Genomic DNA, 19,620 nt, shown 5'->3' on the forward strand with positions numbered 1-19,620 from the left:
ATGGTCTGTTCCACAGTCTGCCCCTGGCCTTGTTTTGACTGATGATATGGAGCTTTTCCATCTTCTCTCTCTGCAGATGTAGTCAGTTTGATTTCTGTTTTCCATCTGGTGAGTTCCGTGTGTATAGTCGTCTGTTATGCTGTCTAAAAAAGGTATTTGAAATAAACAAATCATTGGTTTTGCAGAATTCTATTATTCATTCTCCAGCATCATTTCTCTCACCAAGACCATATTTACCAACTACTGATCTTTCCTCTTTGCTCCCAACCTTTGCATTCTAATCACCAGTAATTATGAATACATCTTGATTGCATGTTTTATCAATTTCAGATTGAAGAAATTGGTAGAATTCTTCTGTTTCATCCTTACTGGTTTTAGTGGTTGGTTCATAAATTTTAATAATAGTGGTATTAACTGGGCTTCCCTGTAGGCGCATGGATATTATACTATTACATACAGCGTTGTACCTCATGACTGATCTGGATATGTTCTTTTTGACGATGAATGCAACACCATTCCTCTTCAATTTGTCATTCTTGGCATAGTAAACCATGTGGTTGTCAGATTCAAAATGGCCAATACCAGTCCATTTCACCTCACTAATGCCTAAGATTTTGCTGTTGATGTGTTCCATACTTCGTACATTCCATGTTCCAATTTTTATTGGATGTTTACAGCTGTTTCTCTTCATTTTGAGTTTTGCCCCATCAGCAAATGAAGGTCCTACAGGCCTTTCTCCCACTAGCTTTACTCCATTCACGTTATCACAGTCATCTCTACTTTGAGGAGGCAGCTCTTCCCCAGTCGCATTTTGAGTATCTTCCAACTTGAGGGGTTCATTTTCCGGCACTATGTCTGACAGTGTTTTTCTGCTATTCATAAGGTTTTTAGTGACTAAAGATTCGGAAGCTCATCTGAAACCTGTCCACCATGGGTGAACCTGGTGGTCATTTAAAATACCGGTGGCATAGCTTTCAGAATCACAGCAACTCACAAGCCACCACAGTACAACAAATTCTGTTGTCTTTTAAGCTCAATGTTTTAGTCTTAATTTTAAAATATTTTGATTTTTGTTTTGTTTATATTTAATTTTTACTGTGAATTAAGTGAAAATTTGCAGGGCAGATTATCAGTTTTACATTCAACAAATCATATACTTTGTTTCATTACAATGATTATAATCCCCTCCATGTACCATCAGTTAACAGTATTTCTCTCTATTCATCTTAGCTCTTTTTTTTTTTAAACACTCAGACATATGTACTAATTTACATTCTGAAAGTCTGCCTCCTGGCCGCCAGCTCTCAGTCCCTTTTGATATTTGTTTTATTATGCTTAATAATGTTTAAATATACTTGCCCTACCATATGACAGAAGTCCATTATAATATTCATATACATTTTTAAATCAATTCAGTCTGGGTAAATATTAATGTGGAAACATAAAGCTAACAGTTTCTGAAATGAATTTGAAAAAAAGTAATGAATAGAAGGGTAAATTTTTACAAAGAATTCAGCAGCTCTTATTTTAATTTTACAGTTTTAATGGACATTATGTTTTGTTTTAGTTGGTAGTAGCCTTACTTCTGTGTCTTTTGGACTGGATCATGGCCTTACCTCTAAAGACACTACTCCAACCAATCCACACTACAGGATCAGAAAACAATAAAACAGAAAAATCTGTTCTCAGTTGTATTTATAAGGTAAACTTCCTTGCTTTGTTATTTATTTAGTAATCAAGGGCTTATTAAAACCTAAAGAGAAAGCATTTCTCTGTATTGCGTTTTCATTGCTTTAGAGGTCGATATTTTTAAGTATGTAGATTTGTCTTAATATTTTCTATGGACCTGTTTCAGTTTTGAGGCGTCACATTTTTGTTAAATATGATAATTATTTGTTAACCTTACCATTCTTATTTTTAAGGAATATTAGGTTTTATTTTGATTGAGGAGCTAAATTTTATTGCATTAAAATTTTTTTACTAAGTACTGGTGTTAACAGTTGACTTTTTTCTTCATGTGACATTTATTTATATTTTCAGAGAAAACTTGGTGTATTTTTTTCTATTTTCAGGTTTTACATGGGTGTGTTTATGGAGCTCAGTGTTTTAGCAATCCAAGGTATTTTCCAGTAAGCCTGTCTGACTTGGCATCAGTAGATTATGATCCTTTCATGCATTTGGAAAGTCTGAAAGAACCAGAACCTCTACACTCTCCTGATTCAGAAAGATCTTCTAAACTCCAACCAGTAACAGAAGGTAAAATGAGTTTTCTTTAGGATGTTGTTGCTTGTATTATCCTGAAGTATATTTTGATGCCATGTATGGAAATAATGGAGGAAGAACATATAACTTTCTTTAGAGTTTTTTACCTAATCATGTATGTTAGCATGAAAATGAAGATGTGAAGTTAAGAGGTCAGGGAAGTGTGGGACTAGAGTTTTGTGCTATTTATTGTTGGCAATATTTGCTTTGAATACAAATATACAAATGAAATAAGGTTGTTGTTGTTGTTGTTGTGAAGTTCCTTCCAGTTGGTTCCGACCCATAGTGACCCTGTATAGGGTTTACAGGGAGCAGCTAGTGAGCGTGAACCACTTACCTTGCGGTTCAAACGGCTTTACAATGTGACGCATTAACCTGCAGTGCCACACAGGACTCCGAAATAAGATTATAACGTCTAAATTATAGTTCAGATATAAATAGACCAAAAAACCAACCGAAACCTCTGTCACCAATTCAATTCCAACTCATACCGACCTTTTATAGGGATTCCAAGACTGTTTATCTTTATAGGAGTAGAAAGCTTCATCCTTCTCCTGTGGAGCAACTGGCAGATGTGAACTGCCAACCTTGTGGTTAGCAATCTTGTGCTTATCCTACATTGCCACCAAGGCTCTTTAGATACAGTAGCACTACATAAGAAAGCAAGGAGCTCTTAAGACATAGTGGGTTAAGCAAAAGGTTGGTCCTTTGAACCCACCAGATGTTCTGCTGGAAGAAGATGAGTCCATTTGCTTCCATAAAAACGTACAGTCTTGGAAGCCCTGTGGAGTAGTTCTGCACTGTCCTAAAGGGTCACTGTGAATCCGAATGGGCTCCCCTCAATGAGTGGTTCTGTAAGAGAATAGTGGTCGTAGTAGTTACATGCAGCTCATAGTGACCCAGTATAAGGTTTCTGAGGAGTGGCTGGTATCACCAACATTTTGGTTAGCAGTCTAGTGCTTATCGACTTCAGCACCACACCAGGATATAAGAATATGCAGAGTCACAAAAAAGTTGTACAATAAATGGTAGTGGCATCTGTATCATTTCCTTTAAATTTGTAATAAAATAGAATGTTTATTTTACTTAAAAATAAAATTACATGAAAAGATTAGTTGCTTTTTATATTTTTTAAGGTGTAAAATAGTAAAGTTTTAGTTAAACACAGTTTAGTTTATTTCTTAAGCAGTACAATAAATAGAATTTTTCTTATTTAAAAGGAGGTGTTCTCGTGTGGCTTTGTAGGATCAGCAATGGACTACTGACCTCAAGGTTGGTGGTTGAAACCCACCAGTTGGTCCTTGAAAACCCTATACAGGGTTGCTATGAGTAAGAATTGATTTGACAGCACTTAACAACACCAATGTAAAAGGACATTTTAGTGTGTTTCATACAAAGTTTATTGTACCCATATTAAAAGTCACTGTAAATAAAGCAAGTAAAAAGTGAAGTGTATGAGCTTAATATTGATAGCAAATACGCTGTGTAATGCTATTCTCTAAAGTATCAAGTTGTTTCCTTTGGATTTCCTTAGCAGTTTTAAGGACAAGATAAATACAGACCCTTTTAGAAACAGATGTGAGCTAACAGCAGGTGATTATATGATTTATAGTGTGCTGTGGTTTTTTGTTTTTTTTTTCTTTTAATATGACAAAAATGGCTAATCATTGTGTCCTTATCTAAGGCATGCTTCATCATCTTCAAGTACTTTTTGGCTAAAGAATTCTAAACATAGAGTGTCCCTAATAAGCTCAGTATTGGATTGAGCAAATTCTGGTTTGAAAACAATTGGCAGGAGTAGCTGTAATTATTAAATTTACTAAAGAATAAAGCAAGGTACTGAAGTTGGCTTTTTGTCAAATGGCATTAGTCTTATTAGCAAAAAGTCATCATTTGCAGGGTCAGAGTGAAAGGAGGCTCCAAAGGATTCATTCTGCCCTAATTATAGTTTCACCTACACATATTATGCAAAGCTAATATTTAAAGCATTTGCCAAAATTAACTTCCTCTGCATGTTCTATTATAGTGCAGTGAATTGCAGTAGCTTTTTATGTCTTGCTGCTTTTATATCCCGTAATCATCTGTAATTATGGATTTGCTGCAAATGTCGTAGGGTTTGTTTAATCTGACAATCTGAAAAGACAACCCTGAATAGACTTATTTAAATGAATGCTAGTTACACAAAGCCTTAGAAGCATCGATATCTTCATTTTACATATTCTCACAAGATTTGTTATGTTAGATTTTCATTTTGAATTTCTAAATTACAGTTTCCCATATCTTTTTAAATTTAAGTAGATAAGTGAAAGAGAGATATATATGGCCTATAATTTTTAGCTCAAAAATAAATTTAATACTGTTTGAGGCAAGCATCTGATTTTTTGGAATACTTTTATCTCCAGTTCCTCTGCCATCACCTGACACCTATACCCTTGTCTAGCACCAACTTGGTTCTCCCGTATTCTAATAGGTACCAATCTTGTTGATCCAGTTTTATGGGTAGCCACATTGTTGCTGGTTTGCTACTATGAACATTTGTACGAAATTTTTATTTCTTTTTCAATTCTTTCTGAAGTAAATTCAATTTCAAATGTCTCTGCATGGAGGCAGAGATGGGGACATGGAAGAGGGAGCATCTGAGGACTCTAGATTCATGGAAAGAGAGGGACTGAGAGCTGGTGGCCAGGAGGCAGACTTGCAGAATGTGCCCTTTGGTGTAAATTGTTATATATGCCTGAGTTTAAAAAGAAAAAAGCTAAAGTGAATAAAGAGAAACACAGTTAACTGGTGTACATGGAGGGGATTATAATCATTGTAATGAAATAAGGTATATGATTTGGTGCATGTAAAACTGATGATCTGCTCTGTAAACTTTCACTCAATCCACAATAAAAACCTTAAAATAAAATTAAAAAATTTATCAACTTGTCCGATTTATAAGTTGAGAGATTTTTATCCATATATATAAATTTAGAGATGCAATCTAGGAAAGACAATGCTTCTACCTACCTACATCTGAAATCCAAATTTATATTTCTAAAACGTTCTCTATGTTAATAATTGCTACAAATTTAAACTTCATTCTCATAATTTCTTCCTGTGGGAAGAGTGTGTATGTATGATGGGCTAGGAATAAGGAAAATAATAGAAGAATCGATGCATATGAATTATAGTGTTGTTGAAGAATATTGAAAGTATCATAGACTTTAAGAAGAATAAACACATCTGTCTTGGAAGACGTACAACCAATTTGCTCCTTGAAAGAAAGAATGACAACACTGTCTCTCATACTTTGGACATTGATCAGGAAAGGCCGGTCCCTGGAGAAGGATGTCATGCTTGTTAAAGTGGAGGGTCAGCAAAAAAGAAGTCAACCAATGAGATGGATTGACACAGTGCAAGCAACAATAGGATCAAACATAAAATTGTGAGGATGGGTAGTATTTTATTCTGTTGTTTATAACGTCACTATGAGTTGGGATCGATTTGATAGTACCTGTGAACAACACCATATATCAGTGATTTGCCAAAAGAAAAAGACAGTTTAGCAAAAGATAAAGTTATGGAAATTAAATATATCGCATGGGGAAGCTGACAGTCTCTTCAACAGATGGTGCTGGCAGAACTGGAAAATGATATGCAAAAGATTAAAACAAGACCTTCACCTCACACCTTACACAAAAACCAACTCAACATGGATTAAGGACTGAAATGTGAATCCCAGAATTCTGAAGGCCATCAATGAAAAAATTAGGACAAATGTGAGGGCACTAATTCTGGGAATACACAGACTATAAAACATTTTGAAAACCACACAAACAAAAGCAGATAAAATAGATGAGTGGGACATACTAAAAATTAAAAACTTACGTGCATCAAAAGACTTCACCAGAAGAGCAAAAAGGGAACCCACAGAATGGGAAAAAATCTTTTGCAATGACCCACAGAACTAGAGTTGCCATGGCAACCAGGCTGAGGCTTACATTGGATTGGTGTTTGCTGTGGGCAGTTATCACAGCTCTAAAAGCGATTTGTAACATTGGCTGTCCTGACTGGAATAACTGTGTCCTGAGCATTTCTGACTCTGACTTGTAACCTGTAAACTTCCCTAATAAACTCTAACTGTGAGTATGGGGTCTAATTTTTTTGGCCACTGCAATGAATTATTGAACCCATATGAGTAGAGAATGCTATGAGAGGGATGGTTGGTGCACAGGCATATCACTTTACTTCTGTGAACCCATTTGTACTTCTGTACAAAATAAAGAATACTGGCTAGATGATCTCAAAGACCCTTTCCCGTGTGAATGCTTACTACATTCTTAAGTTGTAATTGTTGTTCTTTAGTGCCGTGGAATCAGTTCTGACTCAAGAGAGACCCTGTCTAAGGGTTTCAGCAGAGCAGTTGGTGGGTTTGAACCACCAACCTGTAGCTAGCAGTCCTGTGCTTATCCTACAATGCCACCCCAGGACTAAGTAGACAAAGAAAAATAGACACTCGATTCAAACTATTCCTGATTCTCATCATCCAGTAACAGATATGCTTTTACTTTGCTTACAGTCTTGAAAATGTAAGATTGAATTAAGGCTAATCATTTAGTGTTGTATAGTTTTTGAGCAACTGATTTCCAGAACTAGCCATAAACCTAATTATAGAGTAGCTCAATATTACTGGAACTTCTAGAAGAAACTGAGAAATATTCATATTTACATGTATGTGTGTATTGGCCAATAGTAAAAAATGGTAAAGATTAAAATGTTGATATTTAGTAGCATTTCAGAATCAACCAGAGAAAACTTTTTTTATAGTTGTTACATGCAGAAGTTTTTATTTATTATTAATGGCATAGTAGCTGGTTGGTTGATGACTGTGGATCTGCCCCAGGGTATAGGTTCTGCATCTTGGAGGCTACAGCCTTCAAAATGTAACATTATCTTCTTTTATGTATCTTTTTCAATTATCATGCCAGCAGTGCACAAGCTAGTCTTCTTCCCTTTATTAAACATCTGTTCTATTAAGGTATAATTTATGTAAAATAAAATATATCCTTTTTGGTAAGGGAACTTTATTAATTTCTTGATTATTATAGTGGCTACACAATTGTATATAATTAATAAAATTCATCAAACTAAACACTTGAAATTGGGAAATTTATTAAATGTAGGTAATAGTTTAATCATTATGACACTTACAAAGCTATATTTATTCTGTCAAATTCATTTTTATTCTGGTAGCTGGGTAATGTTTTCAATTGATTATCATTCAGAGACTATAAACAATACTCAGAACCACTCTGTTATTAAACAGTACTTAAAGTTACTCTTGTTACTATGGTAGAAATACAGATCCATGACCACTCTGTATCATATCTAAAGTGAAATAGTGAAGGATACTGTAAATACACACACAGTTAAACATCCTCTTCTGACATGACTAGTACTTCTTTCCAATGACAATACTCTTCCCATGTCCTAGATAAAAACAGCAAGATATATGTCACTGAATTGTCCCCACTTCCATATCACTCAGTTTTGGTTTCCACATAAACCCTCCTTAGAATCATACTAGTGATCTTTGTCTCAAGGACTATGATAAGTTATTTTCTATCGCCACTTTGTCCCACCTCCCTTTTCTCTCTGTCATTCTCTCATGTTCTCTATTTCCTTCTGCCTTCCCTCCATCATTTGAATCCTGACATTAGAAATCTTGCCTTCACAGGACCCTTACTTTTAATTCTTTAGTTGACTTGTTTTCTACAATTTTTTTTTAATTGCTCAAATGCATATTTTCCCCATATGTGTGCCTTCTGTAATGTAGTTGTTGTTGTTACGTGCCGTCAAGTTAATTCCAACCCATAGTGACCCTGTATAGGGTTTATGAGGAGCAGCTGGTGAGCTTGAGCCGCCAACCTTGAGTTCAAAAGGCTTTACAGTCTGGCACATTATCCGCAGCACCATACCAGGAGTAATGTAGTTAGGGAATGAAAAAAAAAAAATGTTTCTTGCATATTGCTAACTGCTCAGTCTAGACTACATTAATCTAAAAGATTACTTTAGAAAAATGTAATAGGCAAGCTTGTTGTTAAGTACTATCTAGTCGGTTCCAACTCACAGCAACACTGTGTAGTATTTCCGAGGAGCTGCTGTTAGGTTACAACTCCTGACCTTGTGGGTCAGTACTTATCTCACAGTACCACAACAGCAGGTCCATAAAATATGTTTACCTTTAAAATCAAGTTTCTTTGCCAATATATACTGACTGTACTCATTCATTCACTGTTCAAATTGATCCTGACTCCTCAGGTTTGGTGGACAATGACTTTTCTCTGAGACACTTTTCCATCATGAATAGAAGCCAGAATTAAATGACATTTACTACATTTTGCAAACTGTGTCTCTGAATCTGGACTCTAACCTGGAGATAAGAAACTTATCAGATGGATTTTTTCTTTTTAATCTGTGGTTTATTGATTTCAAGTGATGGATACTTTTGATCCTACTTTGAAGCTAAAATCTGCATTTGAAGTCTTTAGTTTACATTATGGATTCATAAGCAAAAGTTTTGCAAAGAGTTTTCTTATAAAATTTCTCCAAATAATGGCTCTCCTATTCTGTGCTGTCATTTCTGTAGTATAGAATCTAAATTGGAAATAAAAGTATTTACTCAAATACTTGAATGTGATTTTGACAATATGTTTAAATCCCTGTTTGTTGTCTAATGTTTCATTGTTAATGTGACTTCCTAGGAAACAACAGTATTCCCATTCATATATATTTTTTATTTCCAGTGAAAACCCAAATGCAACAAGGATTAATCTCTGTAGCAGCTCGCACTGTGATTACACACCTGGTAAATTACTTGGGCCACTATCCAATGACTGGTGGTCCTGCTATGTTAACAAGCCAGGTATGTGAAAACCATGACAATCATTACAGTGAAAATCCTGAACTTTCTCCAGAGCTCTTTGAGAGTCCAAATATCCAGTTCTTTGTGTTGAACAATACAACCTTAGTGTCTTGTATCCAGATCAGATCAGAAGAGAGTATGCCTGGAGGAGGATTATCTGCCGGCCTTGCATCAGCCAATTCAAATGTCAGAATCATAGTACGTGATCTCTCTGGAAAATATTCATGGGACTCTGCCATCCTGTATGGACCACCTCCTATAAGTGGCTTATCAGAACCTACATCCTTCATACTTCCATTGTCTTACCATGAGAAGCCAGAAGATCTTCCTACATCTAATGAGTGTTTAGAAGAGACAATAGAAAAAGATGGACAGTCCCTACAGTTTAAAAGAAGACTTAGAGAAACGGTACCAACCTGGGATACAATAAGAGATGAAGAAGATGTTCTTGATGAGCTCTTGCAGTATTTAGGGGTTACCAGTCCTGAATGCTTACAGAGAACTGGAATCTCACTTAACATTCCCGCTCCACAACCTGTATGCATTTCTGAGAAACAAGAAAATGATGTTATTAATGCTATCCTTAAGCAACATACAGAGGAAAAAGAATTTGTTGAGAAACATTTTAATGACTTAAACATGAAAGCTGTTGAACAAGATGAACCAACACCTCAGAGGCCTCAGTCGGCATTTTATTATTGCAGATTGCTACTTAGTATATTGGGAATGAATTCCTGGGACAAAAGGTAAGGATGAAGGAGAAAACTTTTCTCTTATTTTTTTAATAATATTTTTAGTTATCTTTTTATCAAGCATAAATTAGTCTGTGTTCCTTTCCTCAGTAAGTTTTAATGAGTTCTTTGACCAGTAGTCAGATTTTTAATTTTTTTAGACTACTTAGTTATTTCAGTTTGTAAAAGGAAAATGAAAAGGTAAATTAAGCCAGTAAATGAAATATTAACATTTTCAGGATAGATAGATAGAACTGTCTAACTCAGAAATTATAGCCCATTTATGATCAGAAACATTTTTAATTTTTCAACCTTTGTATAAGCATAATTACCAACAGCAATGTAATCATTTCTGATTTGAAACAGAAATTGACTCAAGATTCAGGATCAAATAAAAAAAAGAATCTGGATTATTTATTTATTTTTAATGTTTTGTTTTCTTACTCATGTCACAAAGCTTCAGTAGAAAGTTAAACACATAAAGCATTTAAGAAAGGTTTATATTAAATGAACATATCAGAAGACATGGGTTTGACATTCCTTTGAACCTTAGGCTACATGCCACAAATATGGGAATAATTCTCATATTACATTATGGTGAGAATTAATGTAAATGATCTAAATGTACACTAACAAGCCTAACAGTAAAGTTGTTCATTAGTATAAAGCATTAATACACATTTATTTTTAAATTTCTAAGGTAATAAAAACTATACAGTAGTGGTAGATGAAGCATTATTGTAATGGAATGTTGTATTCAGTTAATAGTAGGAGGGGAGATCAGATCATGAAATAAATAAACCTTAAAGTATCTCAAGTGTATGTGAAACGTTTGGCTTATTGTATAAATGCATTTGAAACAACCAGCTGTTCTGCGGGAGAAAGATGAGGCTTTCTGCTTCCGTAAAGATTTATATCCTCAAAAACCCTGTACAGGGTCGCTATGAGTCGGAACTGACTTCATGGCACATAACAACAACAACTCTGTTTTGTGTATGGAAGGTTCCTCTGTTGACTCCTAAGAAAAATTACAGTTGGGAAGCTATATTTTACCGTAGCAAGCATTGAGTTGTTAACAAAATTGTTACATATTTAGCCCCTATAGAGGAGTCTTCATGTGGCATTGTTGGGTAATGTGCTGGACTGCAAAGTCCGCTTGAACCGCAAGGCCAGCAGTTCAAGTTCCCCAGCTGCTCCTCAGAAACCCGATGCAGGGTTGCTATGAGTTGGAACCCAACTCTATGGCACGAACTACAACAACAAACAGTCCCTATAGAACAGATTTTTTCTAGTTTATACATTGTTTCATAATGTAAAATATACAGATAATATAAAACCAGGAAGAAAGTGAATTCCATCTGGATTATATTTGCTTTCTTAGTAATGATTAGATTTTTGTGAGCATTTTATTTCTCAGAATATACAAATTTCTCACATATTTTTATGAAGTTTTTTAAGAACCTACATGTACTTGTACCATCTTTCTGAATGTGAGTTTGAGAAATGGCATCTACAAGGAAAAACTGAAGTGGCCAATAGGTATAATCCACTAGCAGAAATACGTGAGGGCTGGGGTAGAAATAATGACATATTCTTTACATTTTTTTTTAGGATCTGTTCTCCTTTGTATTAGAAGTATGAAAAGGCAAGAAAAGTATAAGCATTGCATGAGTAGAGTGGAAAGTATTTCCGGGACTGTCATGTCATTCACTGCAAAGGTGATGAAAATGTTTATAAATCTCTCTATTTAGGAGGAGCTTTCATCTCCTGAAGAAAAATGAAAAGCTACTTAGAGAACTTAGAAACTTGGATTCAAGGCAGTGGTAAGTTGTTGGAAATATCTTAACATTCATAATAATAATTATTTCTCTGTTTATATGTGAATAATACTGTATTATTGAATTGTGACTTTTAAAAAGAAGCTATCTTTATTTATAGTTTGCTGTTGTTGTTAAGTGCCGTTGAGTCGCTTCTGACCCATAGTGACCTGTGTAGGGTTTCCAAGGAGCTACTGGTGAGCTTGAACCTATGATGTTGCAAGTCAAACCAACTTTACAATCCAGCAGTACCACACTTCTTCAGAAACTGTATATAGTGTCACTATGAGTCGGAACCTACTAGAAAACTTTTCATTATGCACATTGACAACAAGCCCTTCATTATGGTTAGAAGGCCGTCTCTAACCTCACTAAGAGCTAAATTCAAGTTATTGGTTTATATGAAAGGATTCTGTTTCTACCTTAGATATAATAAATTAAATTTTTAGAAAAAAATAGGATTATGTTAAAACATTTGTTATCTTGGAATAGTTTATACAGTTTAAGATTATTTTCTAAATCACACATAACTTAATTGAACTTGTAAAATATCTTTTGGTTTTCCCATACTTAGGCATTTCAAATATATTCTTTTTAATTAGTCTAAGACTGGTGTTTATACTAGTCTAAGGGGACCCAAGTGAAATGACTAATGAATGCAGGCTAATACCTACTAAAAATATTAATGGGGCTAAGAAGATGAGTACAGTTTTCTATTAAATGATGGATGGATATGTATTTCTATAAATCTGATTTCTTTCTTTTAAGCTCTTTGATGTATGTCTACATAATATGTAGTTTATAATGTAGGTTATGACTGTTATGTGATTTCTAAGTTTCTAGTTTATCTGGACAAGATTGCCAGGCAAATATTTCCAGGGAAATACAAAATATTACGTAAATAAATTTCTTACAAGTTCAAACAATGTACTTTTGCTGCCTTTTTTTACTAGGCTTATAAAAATTTATGGAGAGGTGCTTTTGGCACTACAAATAGAGACATATTAGTAAAACAACATTCAGGATAGCATCGTTATTTAGAATACCTGTATTTCTAAGACCTGAATTCCACAATCTCCTGAACATCCATATTTTTCACTTTATCACATCTTCTTCAACTCGTGTTCTATACTTCATTCTCTCCTATTTTTTGCTTTTCCTAGTCCCACAATTGTTAGGACTTCTGTCAGCAAGATCCCACCCTGTCAGCCATTGTTTTAAGTATCCTGTCTGACACCCTCAAAATGATTCTTCTGCTTGTGTTTGTGCACGCATGGCCATAATGAACTTTTTAATCAGAGTTACTCCTTTTTTTTATTAAAGTTTTTGTTGTGAATTATGTGATAGTTTACATGGGAGACCATTAGCTTTACATTCATCCTATCTTATTTCATTTCATTGCAATGATTACAGTCTCCTGCATGAGTCATCAAACAACGCCGCAAGCCTGCCTGCCAGCCGTCAGCACACAACCACTCTCCCTCCCTGAGTCTAAAGTCCCCAGCCACTCCATCTCTCCACATCATCATCTGTGCCTCCATCTCTGCCATCACTGCTTCTATGGATAGGGTCCCTCACTCCGCTTTTCTCCCTTGATGGTTCCAGGGACCTCTGCTCCTGGACTGCAAAATCAACTACTGCCCTCCTTTTGTTATAAAAAGTCTACCTTTACCTTTCCAACATTCACAGTCAGTCCTGATAGCAAGCATTCACTGTTGAACCCCAAGAGTCTTATCCTCATCTCCTTTCATCAGCCCCATCTAGACAGGTTGGAAACCACTCAGTGGAGATTCTACCTTTCCCTGGACCCTCTGGAACCAGGTTCCCTGTTGGAAGCTTGTAAACCAGTCACTTCTTGCCTTTGTAGCCCCCCCATTCTGGGTAGCCAATGTCCAAGTTGCCCATCCCTGCCTACCCTGTGTACCAAAGGAGTGGGAATGATCTTCACTGTAAAGATTTGTTCCCTCCTTTGACCTACTCCATCAACAAGCATCGGTGAGATTCATCAAATTGTAGCGGATTACTCTTTTTTCCTCTTCTTTCTTCCTCTAGTTGAGTTCTGATCATCCAGCCATTGAAGCCATTGCATCTCCCCTCAACTTCATATCAGCTGGACGCTTCACACTCTGTTCTGGTCCTCTGTGACCATGTTCAGGGTTATTCTTAACATCTGTTTTTTCTACTCCTAGGCTATAGTATGTTAGTAAAGAAAATTCTGAAACCATTCTTATCAAAGAATTGTCTCAATTCATGTTAATTCACTTCAACAATGCTTTCTCTACTATTTGGCAGATTTCTTACTTAATCCTTGTTTTACAGTGCATAAGTACTTTGTATTGTGTTTCTCAGAGAGATTATTATAAAATAACCTTTTGTTTTGGCTCACTCATCGTCCTGGTTTGGTGCTGTAGGGTGAGCACTGTTTAGCTGCAAGGTAGGTAGTTCAAACACACCTTCTGCTCCTGGGAAATCCTATACAGGGTCACTATGAGTCGGAACCTACTAGAAAACACTTCATTATGCACATTGACAGCAAGCCCTTCATTATGGTCAGAAGACCGTCTTTACTCTAACCTCACTAAGAGCTAAACTCAAGTACTTGGTCTATATGAAAGGCATTTTGCTAGAGGAGTGGTTCTTACCCTTTCTTCCCCAATATATTCATATTTTAGCACATATTCCTCACCTCTCTCATTAATTAAATCCAGTGACTGATGGACTGGGGAACTAGGTGTAAACAAACCATCTACCTGCCATCATTGTTCTATAGAGTGCAAATTGAATGAGAAAACAATCAGGCATTTCAGACATCAAATAATGCTATATTTTCCTCTCTTCTTTAAAATTCCTACATTGTCATCTACTGCTTAACTTTTGTTTCAAAAAAGTATTTATTTATTTTTAAACTAGACATAGACCCAAGATGCAGTTGTTTGAACAGAACAAGGGGACACTGGAAAGTGTCCAGTGCCAGAAATCAGGAAAGGTGTGTGCCAGAGTTGTATTCTCTCAATATACTTACTCAGTCTGTATACTGAGAAATAATCTGAGAAGCTGTTATATGAAGGAGAACGAGGCATCTGAATTGGTGAAAAACTCATTAATAACCTAAAATATGCAGCTAATACAACCTTGAATACTGAAAGTGAGGAGGACTTAAAATTCTTACTGATGAAGATTAGAGACCACAGCCTTCAGTATGGGTTGCACCTCAAAAAAAAAAAAAATCCTTACCAGTAAACCAGTATATAACATCATGATACATGGAAAATAAAATTGAAGTTGTCAAAGACTTAATTTTTTTGGACAATGCTCATGGAAACAATAGTCAAGAAATCAAACGACATATTGCATTAGACAAATCTGCTACACAGCTCTTTAAAGTGTTCAAGAGCAAAGAACAGTTTGAGGACTGAGGTGCACCTGACCCAAGCCTTGATATTTTCAGTTGTTTCATATGCATGTAAAAACTGGACAACAAAGAAAGAAAACCATAGATGAATTGATGCATTTCAGTTATGGTATTGGAGAAGAATATTATAAGTACCATGGACTGCTAAAAGAACAAACAAGTCTTTGTTGGAAGAAGTAGAGCTATAATTCTTCTTGGATGGTAAAACTTAAGTCTATCATACTTCAGACATATTATCAGGTGGGACCAGTACCTGGAGAAAGATTGTTGCTTGGTAAAGTGGATGGTCAGTGAAAAAGGCCCCCTTATCCCCCACTGAGATGCATTGGCACAGTGGCAGCAGCAACGGGCTTAAGCTTAATAACAATTGTGAGAATGGTGCAGGACTAGGCAGTATTTTGTTCTGTTGTAAGTAAGGTCACTATGAGTCAGAACTTACTCGACGGCATCTAACAACAACATACCTCTTTTCCTGCCATCTCTGTCCTAGAATCTTCGTAAAATTTTCCCTTCTGTTTTGTACTTGTTACTCCTCTTAACATAAACATGTTTGTATTTATCCTGTCATTCGTCCCACCAGCATTGTGTGAAAGCATATATATCTAGCATTAACCTGGCAAGCACAAGGCATCTTTCTTAATCTTTATCACTTGAGAGACAGATCATAATATCTCTTTAATTTGTTACTCTATGGCTAGTGAGATTAATATAAGTAAGACATTTTAATCTCTTTTCAAGTTTTCTCTAGCATTATTTTTCTATTTAATAATTGGCATTTTTTACTGCTAAGAGTTTACCCCATCTTAAGAGTTCTCAGAATTTCACTTCCAGGCTTCCAGGCTTCCAGGATTCATGGCAGACAGTTGCGGCCTGAGAAACATAATGAAACAGAAACTGACACTGGACTGTGGTATGACCTGAGACCTAAAGGCTCAGCAGGAAAATGTCCCATGTGACTGGTGACTGCCACTGGCTTCCAACAAAGACAGGAGGGGACACCTGTGCAGCTTATCTCACAGCACTGGGATAAGCACCCCAGTGCTCTGTACTTACCAGTAAGGGATTCTGCAGGAATGGCTATGTCACTTCATGAAGGTTGCTTCCATAGGCTGGCTGAAGGAGTTCTGGAAGCTGGGCTCTTTTTACTATCCCTGTTGTTATCCACAGGGCAGGATGGATGAGTCTGTTCTCATCTGGAAAAAATATCAGTGTTATAGTCTCTGAAATAACTTTAGAGTCTTTTACCCAAAGGAGCCAAACTTCCCCTTTACCACAGGACCATTCACTCCTTTCTTTGGAGCAGTTTTGGGCCATACATTTGCCTTTGCATTTTCAACTCTCAGCATCTGACAGAGTGAGGAAAGGGGGGATAGAGGAATTTTAAGTGTTTCTAACTTCTTTTCCAAACTCCTACCTTGGTATTGACTGGTTTATAGGACAAAGAACCAGCTGTCACCTTTGAAAAGATCTTCAGGTACTTATCTCCTGGACACACTTTTCAGTCTAGTCCTCTCCTGACCAATAGAACTGATAGGAAGCCCACAAGAGTAAACTATAAGCTGTTTGCAAACAAGAAAGGTAAAGGACATTATATAGAAAAAGCAAGAAGTTCTGAATATGATTTTCAATTGGGAATCTTGACTTTGTGTCACTTCTTGCTTCTGCCCTTCTTTAGACCCTTAGAAACATCAACATATTTGAATAAAAACCATAAACCCTCCAATTTTAAAACAGACTACTGAGAATTGAACTTTCGTTACTAAGACCATGAAAACCAACTTTATCTTGAAATGTCTTCAGTGACCCTCATTATATTTGAGTCTTTCCTTTCCCTATAAGTACAGTAAAATCAGTGCAGTCTCTTTCTCCTCCACTGATAACTGATCCTGCCCCTGAGGGGGATTTTTTTTTTTTTCATCTCACTTGCTAAGGCCAAGTTTGTAGTTTTTGAGGCCACTCTGAATCCCATCTGCTAAATGTGCCATGAGACATGATATTGCCAAGTGATTTTAACTCCTGGAAATACATCAAGAAACAAGCCCCACAGAATTCAAGAGGCATGACTTGCCCTGAAGAATGTGTCCCAAAGTAAGGAAAGAATATTCAAGACAATTTTGGTTGATAGACTTGGATGTTCTCGAATAAGCATATCTTCATCCTGGACCAATTTGATTCCTGGGAATGTGAGTCCAGATAGTATGCCACTAGAATCATCTTACCCTGAAGAGGTAACTAAAATATACACATATTAAATTTTAAAAATATTCTTGTACCCAAAATGCTTAACCTGAATCTAATCAGAAGTTAATGATCAGACAAATTCAGACCATAAGACAATCTATAAAACTGGCCTAGATGCTTCAAAGGAACCCTGGTAGTGCAGTTACCTAAGGATCGAACTGCTAACTACAAGTTCATCAGTTCAAATTCACCAGCCACTCCACAGGAGAATGGTGACACTGTCTGCTTCTGTAAAGATTTATAGTCTTGGAAACCCTATATAAGGTCACTATCAGTCAGAATTGACTCAGAATAGGCTTGATGGCAGTGGGTTTGGGTGCTTTAAACATGTCTGTGCCATGGAAAGAAAGGTTTTAAAAAGAAAAAGGCAAGAGTAACTGCCATGGGTTAAAGACTAAAGGTACTTGATAACTAACCTCATTGAGTGATCTTTGACTGGACCCTCAATTAAACAATAAAGGATATTGAGACCAAAAAAAAAAAAAATTCTTCCTATGTATGTATATATATTAAGGATTAACTTTGGTACTATTTGTGGGTTATCTTTCCAGTTAGTGATTTGACTTCTAATTTTCATTTAAATTCTTAACACAATGCTTTTCATTTTTATGTAGTCATATCTTTCAGTCTTTTATCTTTGGATTTCCTCTGTTATTTGTTGTGTTTAGAGAGTTCCATTTTGAAATCACTAAAATATTCCACTATATTTCCTTCTAGATCTTTATTTATATGGGTGAGGTAATTATTTTACATTAGATTTCTTTGTTCTAGAATGCATTTTTATTTATGGAAAGACATAGAACAAGCTGGAATGTTTGAGAATAGTATGTTTCTATTTGTTGAATAATCCATACCTTTCCTTTTGATACTTTATCAAATATTAAAATCAATTTCATTGACATTTTCAAGTAGACATTAAAAAGAGAGTCACACGTTGTGTTAATTCCTTTTTATATTCCCTTTTGCATTATGTTGTTGTTAAGTACTGTTGAGTTGGTTCCGACATTTAGTGACCCTCTATAGGGTTTCCAAGGAGCAGCTGGTAGGTTTGAACCACCACCTTGTAGTTCAAATCGACCTTGCAATCCAGTGCTTATCCTACAGTGCCACACCAGGACTTCATTGCATTATAGTTTTGTGAAACTTAGTTGCTTTATTTAATTATTACTTTTCTTGAATCAGGTTATCTCTCTTTTTTTTTTTAAAATGTTGTGAATTATGTGATAGTTTACATGGGAGAACATTAGCTTTACATTCATCCTATCATATATCGTTTCATTGCCATGGTTACAATCCCCTCCATGCATCATCAGCCAACCAAAGGGTATATCCTGCAAGCCTACCCCCCAGTCATCAGCACACAGCCCCTCTCCCTCTCTGGGTCTAGAGTTCCCAGCTGCTCCATCTCTCCACGTCATCATCTCTGCCTCCATCTCTGGCATCACTTTTTCTCTGGGTAGGGTCCTGCACGCTGCTCTTCTCCCTTGATGGTCCCAGGGACCTCTGCTCCTGGACTACAAAGTCAACCACTCCCCTCCTTTTGCTACAGAATGTCTACCTTTACATTTCCAATCCTCACAGTCAGTCCTGATAGCAATTATTCACTTTTGTACCACAAGAGCCCTATCCCCATCTCCTTTCATAAGCCCCACCCAGATAGATTGGATACTACTCAGTGGGTATTCTCCATTCCTCTGCACTCTCTGGATCTAGGCTCCTTCCTGAAAGTTTGTAAGCCAGTCACTTCTTGCCTTTTGTAGCCCCTCCCATTTTGGGTAGCCAATGTCCAAGTTGCCCATCCCTGTCTACCCTGTGTATTGAGGGGGAGGGAAATGATCCTCACTGTAAAGATTTGTTCTCTCTTTTGAGCTACTGCATCCATAGATGTAGGTCAAGTTCATCAAATTTTATCAGATTACTCTTTTTTTTCCTCTTCTTTCTTCTTCTAGTTGAGTTGTGATCATCCAGCCATTGGAAGTTAAATTGATAACAATTTGAATTATTAAATAGGAACCTTAGGGGGGCATTTCTGCCAACAGGATGGAACAACTAGAAAAGGAGGGTGAGGTTGAAGATCATAGTCAATGTCAATGAATTAAACATATGTTGTCAAGTGCCGTCGAGTTGATTCCAACCCATAGCAACCCTGTAAGGGTTTCCAAGGAGCAGCTGGTGAGCTTGAACCACCAAACTTGCAGTTCAAAGGCCTTTGTAGTCTGATGCATTAGCCCACAGTGCCACACCAGGACT

General features: G+C 36.3%; 1 protein-coding gene across 4 annotated transcripts in view; it reads left to right on the forward strand.

Annotated features, from left to right (window-relative positions):
- The window catches only part of RALGAPA1 (Ral GTPase activating protein, alpha subunit 1 (catalytic)), a 261,272-nt gene that overhangs the window by 164,900 nt on the left and 76,752 nt on the right, over positions 1–19,620 (forward strand). For all 4 annotated transcript variants that reach the window (XM_006835341.1, XM_006835339.1, XM_006835340.1 and 1 more), the window contains 4 exons: positions 1,568–1,702; positions 2,073–2,256; positions 9,051–9,915; positions 11,652–11,723. In XM_006835341.1, coding sequence (XP_006835404.1) covers positions 1,568–1,702; positions 2,073–2,256; positions 9,051–9,915; positions 11,652–11,723 — 1,256 coding nt within the window. The remainder of the gene's footprint in view (positions 1–1,567; positions 1,703–2,072; positions 2,257–9,050; positions 9,916–11,651; positions 11,724–19,620) is intronic.

The sequence above is a fragment of the Chrysochloris asiatica genome, unplaced genomic scaffold (assembly GCF_000296735.1).
Source record: "Chrysochloris asiatica unplaced genomic scaffold, ChrAsi1.0 scaffold00017, whole genome shotgun sequence".
NCBI classification, from domain to species: Eukaryota; Metazoa; Chordata; class Mammalia; order Afrosoricida; family Chrysochloridae; genus Chrysochloris; species Chrysochloris asiatica.